Raw genomic sequence first — 16,622 nt, 5'->3', positions numbered from 1 at the left:
ATTTTGTGTGCAATACTGCACAAAAGTGAGGGCTGAGTTATAGGATCTTGATAAGGTAAGGAAAAATCCAGCAGGAAAAGTACAGCTCCATTATGGAATGGCCAATTACTTGCTCAAATAGTGGAAAGGTCAATTTCCTTCACCTTTGCAATGAGGATAGATAAATAAGTTCCACCCTTTAAAAAATTGTTGAAGGATCAGTAAATAATTTTTTAAAAGTCTGCAATAATAGGAAGAGAAAGGGCAGCTAAGTTATTTTTACACTGTAATTAGGGTTGCACACACTTTGAAAATAGTTAGAGTTGAGTACTGTGGATCTCCTACAAGCACACCTCCTCTGTGCTAATGAAAGCAGCTACATCCTTTTCATGCTTCCACGAGCCTGAAAAGATATGCTGTTGCTTTAAGGAATTGAATTTAAAAGATTTGAATTAAATTGAGTTTTAAAATATAAATTAAAAAGAGTTCCAAAACACTTATTTTATGAAGCATGAACACTTCTAGTTATTGCTAAGATCAGGTAGAGATTAAGAGGATCCACAGAACGAGCACACAGGTACCTCTTACCATCCTTCAGCATGCTGTAGTATTATAGTCTAATTTAATTGAAATGGATTAATATTATAATGCTATAAAGTCATTCCATGTTTTTTATGTATTATATTGTTAGTATAGAATATTGTAACATTCTCAAAGAAGATTAAGTTGAGAATGCTAACTTAAGTCTTCAGTAGCATTAAGCAGCATTCAGTAATTGTCTGCTTCTTTTAAAATTCCTATAATGTATATTTCTATGGTTACTCTGTGCTAAAAATATCCGATATTCATTAAAATAGCATAGGAACATGCTATAAAAGATATGTAAAACTCATTGGAGACTTGTTTCTTTCCAGTTTTGTTATGTGTAAGAATATGCTGTTTTTTTCTTTCCATAATTTTTCCCTAGGCCCTGCGATTAATCAATTACAGACATCACCAGCAAACCCTTGCTTTAAAATTTACTTCACATTTATCTCAAACACTACATAGTTTAATCCTTCTCAGGACCAAGTACATGCTACATGCGTAAGTATGTGAGGCATAAGTACACATTACATGCATAAGTATTTTTCAGCAAGTATTAGGCTTTTTATCAAGACTAATACTTGCTGAAAAATCCAGCAACTTCTCCTCCAGTGAGTTTTCAAATATTGCCCAAATATGCATTGAAAAAATTGTGGATGGGAAAAAAACTGGAGCAGGGAAATGGTGAGTTGGATCAAGTTAAGTGCTTTTCTGTACTGCTTTTTCTAGTTTCAATTATTCTGTAAGTAATGTGTCTATAGGTTGCAATCCTATGAAGACTTAGAGAAGAGTATGTGTGATGGCTGGCATGGATAAAAATGCATAGCATGGTGGGCTACCCCTGCTCATTGAGGTCATCTCAGTAGGTCTGTCTACAGATACTGTAACTTGAGGGGGGGGGGGTAATCCTTCTCTGTAGCTTCCCCTGGTCTCTGGGATATACTCCCTGTCAAATTAAGAAAACTGACCTCCCTGCTGGCATTTTTTTTTTGAACAGACTTTTGGTTCTTGAGGTTTTATTTTTAATCATTGTTAATATTTTGATTGTGGTTTATGTTTTAATGAGAGCCATTTTGGTGCAGTGATTAAGGCTTCAGGCTAGAAACCATGAGTTCTAGTCCTGCCTCAGGCACAAAGCCAGCTGGGTGACCTTGGGCCAGACACTCTCTCTCAGCCCTAGGAAAGGGGCAATGGCAAACTACTTCTGAAATCTTCCCAAGAAAACTGCAGGGACTTGCCCAGGCAATCACCAGAAGTCAAGACTGACTCGAAAGCACCAAAGCAACAACAAAAGTTTTATTGTATGCTGCCATTAAACTTTGATAGACAATGATATAAGTATTGAATAATAAAAATAGTAAGAGCAATATAGCTCTCAGTGTAAGGCTTATTATGTTGACATACTTACATATACTTATATAACAGACAAGCTAATTCCAGAAATCACATTAAAATAAGAGCTTATATAGATAAGAATGAATCACTGAAGATTCTTGGCAAATGAGCAGCCATATAAATTTAATGAATAAGTAAAATGGGGATGGTAGATAAACCAACTTAAATTATTTTCTAGAGTTCAGTGTATATATCAGGTAGCAATATTATCAAACGTTAGAACTAGAAACCCTTCCTGCTGTAGGTCCAAGCTTCAAGCATTCCCTTAAAAATCTCTTACAACACAAATATTCTTTTAGCCTTCCTCTTCTTTCCTCTCCTAGTCTGAAATCAGTATCAATTCTGAAAAAAATAGGAGGGGAGAGGAAACTAGGGTGCTTAATAATATTTATTAGTAAAACACTCCATGACTACATATAGAATACCTGATGCTTTTCAAGTTGTTTTTTTCTTCCCAAAGGAAAATACATATTCCAGTATTTAACATAAGCAGCTCTTCTGTTCTCGAAGCAAGCTCAGGTAAACAACTGCTCTTGCCAAAAACAATTATTCTCCCACTCAAGAAATCTTGATTTTGTTTTAGAATGAGACAAGGATTTATACTGCTGACAATCTGAAAAGAACAGCACTAGCAGTTTCAAAACTGTAGTTGATTTACTCATCCCAATAAGCTACATATTTTAAATTGGAGTTTATTATATAAATCAGCATTGGCTGGGTTTACATATCTTGCTAACCCATAAAGCAAGAGTGTAGTATTTCTGTAAAGGGAGTATGCCAACAACTGTATTCTAAACATTTGGCGGTCTAAGGCAAAGTGGGTAGAGGATGGACAAAAGTCAAATTTGATTTCATTTCACTTAAACAGAAGTGAAACTGAATTAAATACAACTTGGATTGCTCCATACATACTTACAAAAAAACTTTTCTATCACATTAAAAAGAAAAGTGGGCAGCAAATTTAGGAGCTGACTGGCAGGCTGTACCCAAGGCTTGGTGGGATGGGGGTTGCATCACTAAACCAGAATCAAACAGATCATAGTATTACTTAGCACAATATATAAATCCAGCCCATAAGTGGGCCAGTGGAGTTCACTCTTAATTTCCCTTTCATGTCATCTGTTTCAACTCCTTTTTTTGTAAGTAATCATGAAGCTTGGAAATGGATGACTAATGGAGGCCGCAGGCCATTTCTTAGAAATATAGAGAAAATTCCAGTTTTGTGCCTTTCTGCACAGCCCATCCCTTCCCTACCACAGTTCAACATCACTTAGTCAGCTCATGAAATCTATAGATGAGCAAAGGTCAGAAGGAAGCAAAAGATCAGTGCCAAGTTGCTAAGTCAAAGTAAGCTATGTTTTATTTGCAGCACTGAGTAGTGATTTCCTACCTCTTCCTCCACCCCCAAATCTACAAAGTATGGAGTTTCTCCTATAGCATTAGGACTAAAGTGACTCAAAAGATCTTTGGTTTAAAAAAACCCCCACCAGGTCAGCTTAATGGATTAAAGCATGACATAGTCTATTCATTAATGATACTCAGAATTACCCATTTTCATTTCCTTGCCTTGCAAGCAGTAACAGGTAACTAAGCTTCTGCCGTATTCCAGGTCCTGCTGCAACATGTTTATGCCGTCACTTTTGCAGCATGCAAGCAACAAAACTTTCAGAATGTATTTCTCTTAAAACATGATAGAATTTGCTTGGCAAATGTTACCAAGATGGTTCTACTTTATAGACTGATTTGCTTTTGTTGTCTGAGGTTTTTTTTTTATGGTTTCGCGCCTGTGTGTCAAACTGCATACTTCGGGTTTTCCATGTTGGATAGATCTTCTGCAAAGTTTGCATATTATGGTTTTAATCTTCAAACAACTTAGTCTGGAGCAGCTCTGGTTGGGATTACTCCAAAATCACAGCTGAATTAATTATAAGCATTGCGTTTTATGTTTGTTCTTAGAGGCATGGAAATATTTGTTCTGATCGTTGTCTGCTCCCTAAACGTGTGGCATTATAAACATGGTCGGTTTTCAGGGTCACCCTTCGATAAATTCCCGACTTAAGAAGTAAACGAAGCCAACCTTTAGGCCAGTCAAACTGTAGACACGCAGCAAGAGCAGTTTTTGCAGGCTCGCAACGATTAATGGTTCTAAGCAAACATGCACCAGTCTTCCCTACAGCCCCGTTTTGACTTTCCTCGCTGCCAGTTGTAACTGTTGAGATTGAAAAACGAGCCTGCTCCAGGTTGAACGACATAAGTCCCCAGACCTCTCCGTGTCTCAGCCTGTGCAAAAAAAAAGCCTTTCTTTTCCTCAGGAGCGAGAGCGGCTTTCTTCTCGCTTTACAGGAGGAGAAGGCGAAAGAGAAAGGTACGAAGAGAAAGGCGAGGGAGAAATCGAAGGCGGACGCTGGGAGAAAGGGCAGGACAAGGCGGTACTGAGGAGGAAGAAGGCGGAGCTTCCAGGCCGGGAGGAAACGTTCGGCACCCCTTGCAGCAGCTTTGAATAGAGAATGAAGCCCGGACGGAGACGCCGGGGAGAAGGCGGTGGCAGCGAGCTGAGGGGAGGAACCGAGAGCGGACAGGTTAGTTGAAGTAGCGCGAGCCAGGAGTAAAGAGAAGGCACCGCATCGGCTACTGATGTGAGGGGAGAAAAGAAAGCAGGGCACGTGGAGTGGCGAAGCTAACGTGGGTAAGGGAGTAGCTGGACGGGGTGAACAACCCGGTTTCTCCTCCGTAAGTGTCGAAGCTTAGCCTGGACGGCGCGTGTTCTCTTCCTTGGCACGGCCCGCTGGATGCGCGGAGCGTCGACTTCGCCGGTGCTTGCGGCGGGGCGCCCTGGCTCGCAATCTGCTGGACTTCGGCAGACGTAATCTTCTCGGCAGTTGACTGCCTCTCTTTGGCTCTCTGGCAATTCCCGGCTGGTCCCGGGCTCCAGCTCCGCCCCTGCTCTTGCCAATAATCTGTTCTTGCAGAGGGCGCCCTGTTAAACCCTTCTCTCCAGTTTGAGAAAATGGGAGGCGGCTCTCTGGAGTAAGAGGTTGAAACAATAGCGGGCTGGTCTTTCCTCGTTATGCTGATGCTTTGGAGGGGGGAGAGGGGGCGGGCCGTGGCTCTGTTTAGCTCCAGTTCCGCCGACCGACCGTCCTCCTGCATTTCAGGCCCATAGAGGGAAAATTCATAGCGGCAGCAATTCCGTTTTTCCTTGCCTCTGCTTTTTAAGTTTTCATGTCTTTTGTCCTCCTTCCTTTCTTAGGAAGAAGCAGTTGTCAACTCTTGGCACCTGGAGAAGGAGCCCAGACTGAAGAGAACCAGCAGCTGAAGCGGCATCTTGGCTTTTGGTTGCCCCTTAAAGTGAAGCAAGCATAGAAAAACGATCTTTCATCTTTAGTTATCAGACCTTGTGATACCTCTTCTGCAGGAAAACTGACAGACACCTATAAAGCTGATTCCTATATGCAGTGCTTGATCCTTTTGGGACTTTCAAAAATGTCAAAGAAACTTGCTTAATTGTCTAGATTTTTTCAAGCACCACCAAATACATACCCCTTTTCTGAGTCCCAGAGATTATTCTGTCTTGTAAAATGGAGTAGATGAACAGATTTTGTGCACCTTTCTTGTTCCCAGGAGGCCAGATCAAGAAAGAGGTGCATGCCAAAGGTGCTGTAGAGGGAAAATAAAAAGTAGGTGCTGCAAAGCGTAACGTGTCAGGATTTAGAAAGCAAAGGTGTCTTTTTGGAACAATCATTTAGCCTCTGAAGACAGTTCCACACCTTCCACTGAGCCTGCGCCTCACTGATTTTTCCCCCTTTTCAGTCCCGTTCCCTGTCCTCCTTTCCCTTGCTTTTCTGCCATACCAGAATATTTGTCTTTGGAGATATAAACCAGCTGGTATTTTTGACAGTGGAAGATAAAAGAATAAGGAAGAGTGAAAGTGGTAACGAGTGATGCCTTTTTATCTTCTCTTTTCCACAAAGATGAGGTACCTTCTGCTGGAGTTGACATCTCTTATGCTACTGGGTAAGAAACTGCTTATCTCTGTTAAAAATCTGTGGCAAGTTTTAACTCATCATTTGCTTTTTTTCTTTCCAGCTGTGTTTCCTTATATGATTGAACATTTCTATTACTGGGTTGCAGCTGGAATCGGGAAGAAAAGGAACTTATTTAACACAATGGATTTAACAATAGTATAACCAGCACAGTGTTCTGTAACTCTTTCTGAGCAAGCATATTGTTTGGTGAGGGTATTGAAAGCAGTGTCTTGGCCTTTTCTGCTGTGCCTCAAACAGATTTGTGTCTGGCTTTTGAATCTGGGTGTCTGATATCAGGAGCAGCTGTGAGTTCAGTCAGTCCATTTTGGATGTAGGAGGTTCTTGAGTTTTGAAAACAAGCATAAAACCGGTGAAGGAACACATGGCATGAGATTGTTGAAGCTAGGTTTTTTATTTAATGTGGCTTGTTGCTATATTTTTACAATGAAAACAACTAAGTATCTTGCAGTACAGTAAAATCCAACTTTAGCCATGGCATAAACGTTGCTGGACTAGAAGCATCAAATGTGTCTTAGAAATGTATACTATGATATATTTTAATAAAGTGCTAAAAGACTTTTATCCAAAGGAAGTCCTGCTAATTTTCATAGTTTACTTCCAGGTAAATGTGTGTAGCATTGTAGCCTTTGTTTCTAAAGGAAAAACAAGAAACGATGCTTTACTTTTTTCAATAAGGTAGAGATCTGGCTAAATTAAAGCTAGAAGAATTTTATCTGACTACTCACTACAGCAGTCTCTTCCTGCCATCAAGTGATTGGTAGTGTTGCTGGCATATGTTGAATGGATGAAGTGAAACTGTTCATGTAGTTCTATAAAGTATCAGAATTTTTAAGGCCGAGTGTTAAAAAGATTCCTTGTGCTTTTACTTCATAGAGGCCATATATAAGCAGCGAAAAAAATCACATCCGCATGTTCCAAAGTTCACGTACAAAGCCTGGCAATTAGATGTACACGACCAGTTGAATAAAATGGGATGTAAGAGAATACAGCAAAATGCATAGATGGTCAAGCCCCACAAATGAAACACTTGAAAAATCCCTTCTGAATAAATCTAGTAACCACTGTGCCATTGGTTATCTTGGTTTTAAGAGAGCCTTGCATTCACTACTTCCCTGTTTATCAGTAGTGATTTGTTTTCCAAACTGTTCCACCCAGTTTATTACATAGTTATTCATAGATGGGCATAAGTGGCTACGGGTAATAACAGGAGCAAATTATGACACATACACAGTGACATCACGACGCAAATCCTTCCCTTCTGTACTTGCATCCCAACCCTGTATACAAGTTCATAAGTCACAGGGCTTGCATCATGATGTCACAAAGCGCATTTCATCACATGTCCCTCATCTGCCCCTACAGATGCCTATGTGGGCTGGTAAACTTTTCTGGGAATAATTGCATTATTATTGCTATATTACTTTAAAAATGAATAATATTGCAACAAGTGTTCTGCTTGATCCACAACCTTTAGGCTTATTTATATATACTTATTTATATTGAAGGGTAAAAAAAAAATCTTACATTCCAGTGCCTGGAATGTTTGCATAATTTATTTATTTGTCGAATTTTATTACTGCCCATTTCCCCCTCAAATTAAATCCCATAGGATGGTGCCTAAAGTTGTAGCCTGCAGGCAACTCTATTGTATTCTGAGAAGTGACATGAATAAATTGGTGGTGTTTATTAAGCAAGCACAATAAGTCTTAACATTAAATCCTCTTGGTTTAAGAACAGTATTATCGTAAGTAATGTAGTCTAATGTCAAATATTTGTTCTGTCCTTAATGCCAGTTGTTCCAACAAAACAGTAGAGGGCTCTGTATTACCAGAAGTATTATCTTTTGTGATGATCCAAATCAGGGATCTGGCAATGGTTTAAAACAAAAGACAAAAAAATATAAATTAGTTCCAGCATCAGGGCTAAATGTCAATCTTTTAAGTGTCTTTATCTGAGTAGTTCAGTTTAAATTAAGTGTCACTCCTGTATTTCAAATTGCATGGCCACATTCAAGCATGTCTGCATAAATCTCAGAGTTCTTTCATCCCACTTGATCCCCCCCCCCCCCAAAAAGTGATGGTGATCTGTATAGGGCAGATATGTGAGATTTTCTCTGTGAAGGTTATTTTTAATTCTCCAGACATCTTTGTTAGGCATATTAACTGCTGATATAAATTAAAAAAGGATTTGGTATGGTTTGAAGGCCTTGCTGTGTTCATAGCCTCAGAAAACTGTACTTAGGATAAATTTGATTTGCTTTCTCAAAGAGAGAGGATGGCATAAAATGAAATCAAAAGCTTTAACTTGTTCTGTGACTTGAATTTTCTAATCAAACGATTCAGAAAGATGATTTTGTCCAGAGTGTTAATTACATCCATAGAATTTAGGAAAATGGTCATAAATCCTATTACAATGCATATTTGCTTATGATTTCATAAGGCTCTTTGAATTGGAAAAGTGAAATTGTGAATCCTGAAAGCAATGAAAGATGATGGTGTAATTATGGGGAAAATTGCAGCTCTTCCCCCTGCTCCCCATAGAGCAGTGGATTGAAAAGTCTCATCTGGCATGTGGGTGTTGTACAGAGGATACTGCTGAGTTTCTTTTGCTTGCACAGCAGTGCTTCAATTCCAAGGCTTTAAGAAAGTGGCACTTCATCATGCTGAGTATATAATGGGGACAAATGGGGTATAATATTGTAAATAACCCTTGCATGGTAATGAGACTGTAAATGTCTCTGTCAGGCACCACTAGGCCGATATGTATTTTTAAGATAGACTTGCTTCTTCCCAAAATACAAAGTCTGATACTAATATATGTAGAGTAATATATAGAAAACAAAGCACAATAAGCTTACAGAAAGTTATGGAATTCATTTTGTCTTTCCTGGATTATGAGTAGTTTTTCTATTTCCTTAGGCTTCCAACAGTGACTAACCTGTATTATAAAACATAGTGTAAACTGAGGGGATTCTCTAAATTTATATGCATGATCCTTCTATCCATCTCTCTATTTCTGTATTATGATTGAACTTATCTTGATGTAGTCACAGAACTGTGTTTCAATAGCTGCTTCACTGACTCTTAATAAATAGTGCCAATCTACAGGACATGGAATATGGAGATTTGGATTAAACTCTCATTTTATATTGGTCAGATCATAGCCTACTCACAACTGGTAACTTTTGCAAGAATAGCTGAGACAGTGCAGAACCCATACAATTTTTTACATTTCTTCAAATTTTGGAAAATAGGTATGTGAGGAGAAATCCAGAACTCAAAAATAGCTTTGCAGGAAATACAGTAGAAACCCCTGCCCTGAGTTTTGTATATAATCAAAAATATCCTAGCATAGAAAATAGCAGGTTGTAGAGGTGAGGGAGGTGAGCATTTCCAGGGTACTTGGATACTTGGATAGTGCACTGTTTGAGCATAGGTGGCATACAAATAAAGGAAAATAAATAGCCCTAATTTTTGTGTAAGGACCAGAAGAGGCAGAAGTCAGAAAGCTTCACACTCAGGTACAGTGCAGTTGTTACTAGCCAACATTTAAACATGTGTAACAATGAGTCACGGTCATGTTTGGCTTTTCTCTCAGATAAAAGAGTTTCCTAGCCATATCATGTGAAATTGTATGATCTACAGTATGTATGACAAAATAGATTAGGAGAGAGCAACCTGCTGATGGCCAGGGGATGTAACCAGGGGATTTTGGGGGGGAGGTCAGAGCCAAAGTGAGCAAGGTCATATAACACACTTGTTCGTGCATGTGCACACACACACACACAAAATTTCTATTTCTTTGGGGAGGGTATTTTAAAACTTATATTAAATCTTCATTATTTTTAAGCTATATATTTTGTCTTTCACATCTCAGAGCTGTAAGTAGTACACCACCAATTTGTTGCAGTTATGCCCAACAGCTTCATTGGGAACACTTTGGAAGCCACAGTAGGAAAGGGCTTCCAAAGTGTTGGAGAATGGCTAGTATTCTTGAGGCCTCAGCATGCCTACCGCAGTTGAAATTGTCTACCATGAGACATTTTGTGAGATTACCATTACTTTATTCATTTGATTCCCTGTTAGGTTTAAGAGTAGCTTGCACAGGCAATTTTAGTTCTTATGTCCTGCTGTTTTCTCTGATAATATGTAGGTTGAATAAAGTATTTGGAAAAAGCAGTTTTGTACCTAATGTGCAGAAGAGTAGTGATTTGTATTTGACTTAGAAAATAAAAATACTGTTGTGTCTGAAAAGATGATGATCAGAAATAAAAGTATTCAGGTTTCAGAAGTTACATTCTGTTGATTGCCACTGCCTGTTTCTATGAATTGTAGTTTCTATAACAACAGTTGCCTGAAAAGAGTAAAAGGAAAGTTGATAAGCCTAAAAATAAGCTAATGCATTCTGATATAACACAATGCAAACACAGGCATTACCAAAAATCAAGGTTGCACACTGTTCTCCTTTTTCTTGTGTAAGATGACTGAATTTTCTGGGAGGACAATAAATTTACCAGACACCACTGCTCTGTCATGGTTGGTCTGCTTCTTTTCACCAACAGTATGTAAGGCCCAAGGCCATTTGGCTAGCCTGAATTGCAACAGTATGACTGTTTTTCCCCTTTAAATTGCTAAATACACTTTGTAATAATCTGGGTATGTGTTTTGACTCTTTTCATTGGTATCTAATCCCTCTGTGCTGATATGCTATTGCTCTTAGATGCTTGTCAGGTCAGTGTAGAACTTTATCAGATGTAGGCAGGAAGAATAGATGTTTCCTAAGGCAAAACTGAGATTAAAGTTTCTCTGAAAAGTAATGGAAGTTTAGGGAGTATTTCTTTTTTCCTGATACTGCTGAATATATCTGCCCTTTCTTTTGGCTTTTTTTCTGTCAAAATATTCTGCTGTTAAGATTGCAAGCCTGGTGAATTAAATTAGAAAGATTCTCAAAATGTTGTTTGTCTAAAAGGTATTCAAGGTTACTGTTGCATAATCAATTAACATTAAAATATGTATAATTGGAGTTCTAAAATAAATTAGTCATCTTATTCCTCTGCTCGTTCCACTTTACATACATATGAAGCTATAATGCACAAAATTAAGTTAAACTATAGACCCATTTCTTGCATTCTGTTCCTGCAGCCTTGGATGTGGACAAGTTGATGCTGGTTACAAGTAAAACATCTATGCAGAAGCTTAATTAGCTTCACAATGGGGTTAAGCAGGGCAATAATGAATGACTGATACTATAATCTAGAGCAGATCTGTATGAAAGCTGCAGTCCAACAAAATTTGGAGGGCTATATTCGGGCGGCCCCATTCTGATCTAAACAGAATAAAAGAAATATAGATCCTGCAGATCCTTTACTCACTTTCCTTATAAAGGACAGTGCTGTTAATTACAAAAAACAGTATAAAGAATTTAGGGTAAAACATCACCTGAGAAATAGACTAGTTAGCAAAGGATGTGAAAAGAGAGGAAGCCAAGTTGCAGTGGGCCATCAATCGCTGTTGGAAAAGACTTGAGAACCATCTTGTTCACCTGCATGGCTTTGAGTTAATAAGCTGTTACTGTGCTTGTTTTTGTGAGCAGAAAGGAATAAAAAGTTAAAAGTTCACCAATATACAATATTTCTGAGTAGTAGAAAATTTGGGAAACTTTCTTAGGAAATGCTGTATTCCATACTGAAAATGAGGTAGGGAAAAATGCAGAGCATGGCTTCAAGAATTCTTTCCAACAGTAGCCATAGGAGGCATGTGTGTTTTTTTCTATGTAGCAAAGCAATGTGTTAATTTAATTTGCATATACAGCAATATATATTTGAATATGGAAGATGAAAGAAGATAAGGAAGGTAGCAGAAGTTGTCTTTGGGATATTTGGGATCAATCATGTATTTATATGCATATAATCACATTACTTTGCATTGCAATAGTGATAGGGTAGCAAGGGGCTATGAACTAATATAATAACTTACTGTTTTTGTAGATTCTTTTTCTGAAGTGCTAGAATATTGTTTCAGTAGAGAATGTTTGTAACATCTATTAAGTCCTACAGATCATACCTTGTCTTTTCTTTGTCTACTCTTGTTTATATATTACAAAGTCTAGTATTAAATATTGTAAATACATTACCAATATTTTGTGAGGAGACTTACAAGAGGTTTGAAAAGAAGATTCATTGTTCTATACGTTTACTCCCTAAATTACTTCCTAACTGGTCTGGATATGTTGTACTAAAGTTTCACTTAATATGTAACATGCATATGATGCTCAGTCTCACATTGAAACAGTCTAAGGTAGAAGTGGCTTTATATAATATTTCAGGACAGGTAAAATTTTCATAATCTGCAATCCACACTTCAAGACATTGAGTGCCCAGATCAGCAAGCATATAGCCTATAAACATGTCTGCCATTGCTGAAAATACTGTTCACAAATTATAATTCTTTGTTATATTAAGGTCAGGATATATTCTGGATCAATTTGCTGTTATTCTACTTTCTTGTATGGTAGCTATTCAGATGAGACTGGAGATTCTCAATACCAGGACAAATAATCCAATCTCACAGATTGTCCCAAAAACTGATAACAAGGGGCATACTGCCTCAGAAAAGCTATTGGTACACTGTTCCTCTGTGAATTACCTAAATCTCTTCAGACAAACTAGCTAGTCCATGTGCCACTACCATACCTTGCAGCACAAGTCCCATGAATTCTCAGAATCAATTATGCTATAACAACTATTGCTATATCAAAATCTTATAGAAAATTTTGAACTCAGTTGATGTGCAAATGTGCAAATATTTGAAACTCCTGCTGTAACTTTGATCAGCTTTACAAGAGACGGGTGCTATTAAGATAAATATTAAAAAAACAATATTATCTGCAAAGTGATAAAGGATGAGTTTACACTGAGAATGAAATAGCACTTTACAGAAGCACATTTAAATGTACAGAAAAAAGGTGAGTCTACAAGTTAAGTTAGATCTTTCAATGCAGTTTGTTGCCAACTGATGTGATATATGAGATACAATCTTCACCCTACAGTCCTGGATTACCATTTGCTACAGTTGCAAGATTGCTCTAATGATAATCCTATTAATATTACAAAAGTAATGGATGTATTCACCCAGAAAAATATAATTAAAAGGAACTAACAGGAGGATACAAAGTGTTCCAGATAGTGCTAGTGACAACCACAAACTGTGTGAGAAACAAGGTTTGGCTTCTCATAAAGTGGCATCACAACTTAACACATGACAGCATTTGTACTTATCAATGCAGAAATAATATCCATTTGAAAAAGAAACAATTCATCCAATCTGGATAAATTAAATGAAACTCAATATACATTAAATTGCAATGTCACAGAAGGAAGAAAAAGTATGGGTATCCATCTGAAAACACAGATTTCATAATTTTCCAGTGTACAAAATCTGATAACTATATTATTACAAGGTGTTCAGCACAGCATACATTGTGTAAATTGAATAATTAAATAACAGACTAAAGGGAGACATACTTGATACTATGTACTTTGTATTATTTTAGCAATAGCAAGGTCTGCAATAAAAATTAGAATATTAAGCCAAACATAAAACAAATTATTTTGGATTCTACTGGTAATATTTATAAGAAGCATAGTTCAGTACAAATCATGCTGCCTACAGGCATATTTCATGTAGTGATTTAAAATAAATTCTTTCAATATTAAAAATGTTTTATTTTTATATTTTAAATAGAAAAATGAAAAATATATTGGATTTTTCTATAAATATTTCACTTCTATATAAAGTGGTATATAAATGTTTTAACTAAAAATATGAATATACTTCTAGTGAGCTAGATTTTGTTTTTGTATTTAACAGTAATGGATTGTTAGGTTGTGAGAGATTGTTTAATATTCAGCAGATAAATGCACTAGGCAAAAATAATGTTAATATTTTGTTGAATTTATGGTTCAGTATTGACTTTCTTGGAGAACTTCTTTTTCTTGTTTCTGTCTAATAGTAGATGATCTTGAAACATTTTCAAGCAGTCATGTTTCAGTACTTTTTAAATGAAAAAAATAGTTTAAATAAATACATTTAATGTAGTTCTGTTACAAAAGGCCTGTCCCATTCCAGTCATCTGGGTTTTTGCATATTTTGGCACTGAATGTTATCACAGCTTCAGGTGGGTCTTACTGGTATATAAATTGACTATGGGTGAAGAAATAACACCAAAGTATGGTGCTTGTTTTATTTACCTCATAAAATTGATTCATTATGTGATACAGAACTATCAAAAAGTAATTGCGCCCCTATTTGAGTTAATTCAGTTGAAGGAGTAACTCTGAACACTTCATTAAACAATCTGGGCCAGCCCTGTTCTATATAAAGCTCATAAACTTTGGTTCCCCTAATCACAGTAAATTTCTCACCACACAGATTCTAGAAACATATTAACATGCTCAAGAGAAAGATCTGAAGACTGCCCTAAAATGTCATTCATCCCAATTAGTTTGGAGCAGGTTACGAAACCATTTCAAAAGCTGTTTGTCTGCAGCAGCCCCCAATCAGAGACACAGTCTTCATATGGAGAAGACTGGGAATAATAATGGCCATCGTGTGGAACCAGTCCAGGAACACTGCATAAAATTAAGATCCAAGAACAAAATCCAAGACTTCTGAAAGAATGCTTTATGGACAGCTGAGTCAGAAGTAGAACTTTATGGCCTATCTTTTGCCAGCTGACATGGAGTATCATGTTTGGGAGATGCTTTGCTACCTTAGGACCTCCATGACTTGCCATCATTGTATGCTGCCTTGTACCAGAGAATTTTATAGGCGATTATCAGTCTCTTTAATTTACTCCTATTTTCATAGCTAGACTGACTTTCAAATAATTATCTTGAACAAATATGTTCATTTCAATGTTCATTTCTGTCAAGGAGGAAAACAATGACGTATTTAGGTTTAAAAGCATCAGATTCCCATGTATATACTGTACACTATCAATGCATAAACTAATGGTACACAGTACAGTACCACTGAAAAGGGTTTTGCCCAACACAAAATAAAATACATAGCAGAGTTCCACGACAAGGAAGAAACATCACTTTCTGAGATCCACAGTTTAAAAATATATTTACACAGAGTACATGATTTCAGACTTACACATAACTGCAAGATAGAATGATCTCTTGTCTTAATCATTAAAATTATTGGTAAATTCAACCCTGTTTATAGCTATTTATTTTCTTATTTTAGGAGGGTTATCCTATATTTTAGTGGCACAAACCCTGTTTAGAAGATATGTTTGTCTGTAAAATTATAAAGTAGTGAGCAGCTTACCCCCTTTTCAAGTTGTGCTGGTGACATAATTGAACAGCCAGTCTCTGTGGCTGCAGCACAGTTGTCTGCAGCATGGGTCCTATGTTCAGAGGCTTCCATGTGAGCTGAAACTTGGATATTTTTGAATTCCAGCTCATACTGAATTGCTTACATGTATGCAAAAGGACTTAGCTGCGTCCACATACAGAAGCAAAGATCCTCCTCCTGAATTGGATAGGTTCAGAAGCACTGTTTCTGCCAAGTTCTTCCATAGTCGCTCTTGGTGAGATGGGCGGTGATGAAATGTGAAGTATAAATAAAATAAATACAAATGGGGAGATTGCATGTGATGTGCAATCTTTTCTTTAGAGATTTCCCTTCCCAGTATATAGGAAGCCATAGCTGTCCTGTGAGGAAGTCTCTTAGTAATAGATGCATCATAAAAAATGAAGCACATATTCAAGGAGATAGCAGATAGAATCTGTTTACTTGGTTCCATATCATTCCCAAGTCTGTTTTCTGTCAATCCCTTGCTTTCATTCCAGAGTTTTTATTGCTCCCATAATACAGGGTACTGGAAACACCTTATTTTATTTTTTGTTTCCCTGCAGTCTTTTATTATGCTAGAGGTGCATTATTAGTTCCTGCTGTGCTAAAAATATTTTCAGCTAGAGTGTTGCCACAACTGGATTAGAGTTCAGATACCAGCTTGGACCATATAGCTCCTTTACCCCTGAAGAATATATTTCAAGTTCCATGATGTGTTCCTAACATGGTGTTGCACCATGAAGTTGGCATAACTAGAACAGAAGCACTTATTTGGACATCATCCTCTTCTATTAGCTAAAGTTACTTTTTCACCCATGAGCTTGACATCCCTGATTTTAATTGACTACTTTGTTTCATCTTGGGGTAAGACATTGCATGAGACCCTGAAATGCTACATTTTCTCACCCAGTGTAATTCTGAAGTTGGAATAAGAGTATGCAGTGGCACCCCTTAAAAAGTGTGCCAAGGATTTGAAAGCCCACTCAGACCTTGCCATACCCAAATATGTGTTCTTGAGAAGTTGCTCTTCTTTTTTAACCCCTACTCTGCATTATTTTATACATACAGTATGCCAAACCTATTGTACTTCACAGGGTTGGAGATAAAGATTCTGTTTGCCACCTAGAGTTTTACCTTGAATGTAAATTATAGAATACCACCATGATGGTTAGTGAGCTTGTTAAGGACTTGTAGGAGAAAGGAAGGCTTCCCTAGAAAATGAAGATGTTGCCTAACATGAAGAAAAAGAAATACA

The 16,622-nt window shown here is 37.4% G+C and overlaps 1 protein-coding gene across 3 annotated transcripts in view; it reads left to right on the top strand.

Annotated features, from left to right (window-relative positions):
* Positions 1 to 4,382: 4,382 nt before the first annotated feature.
* The window catches only part of IGSF3 (immunoglobulin superfamily member 3), a 100,640-nt gene continuing 88,400 nt past the window's right edge, over positions 4,383 to 16,622 (top strand). Inside the window, exons 1-2 of one of the 3 annotated variants that reach the window (XM_063305509.1) lie at positions 4,383 to 4,538; positions 5,210 to 5,973. In XM_063305509.1, coding sequence (XP_063161579.1) covers positions 5,901 to 5,973 — 73 coding nt within the window. In that variant the 5' untranslated portion in view covers positions 4,383 to 4,538; positions 5,210 to 5,900. Of the gene's footprint in view, positions 4,646 to 5,209; positions 5,974 to 16,622 lie in introns of all 3 variants that reach the window. The other 2 variants (XM_063305510.1, XM_063305511.1) reach the window with 2 other exon arrangements.

Source organism: Candoia aspera, chromosome 5 (genome assembly GCF_035149785.1).
Source record: "Candoia aspera isolate rCanAsp1 chromosome 5, rCanAsp1.hap2, whole genome shotgun sequence".
Lineage (NCBI taxonomy): Eukaryota > Metazoa > Chordata > Lepidosauria > Squamata > Boidae > Candoia > Candoia aspera.
This window is presented reverse-complemented; position numbering and strand designations above follow the sequence as displayed.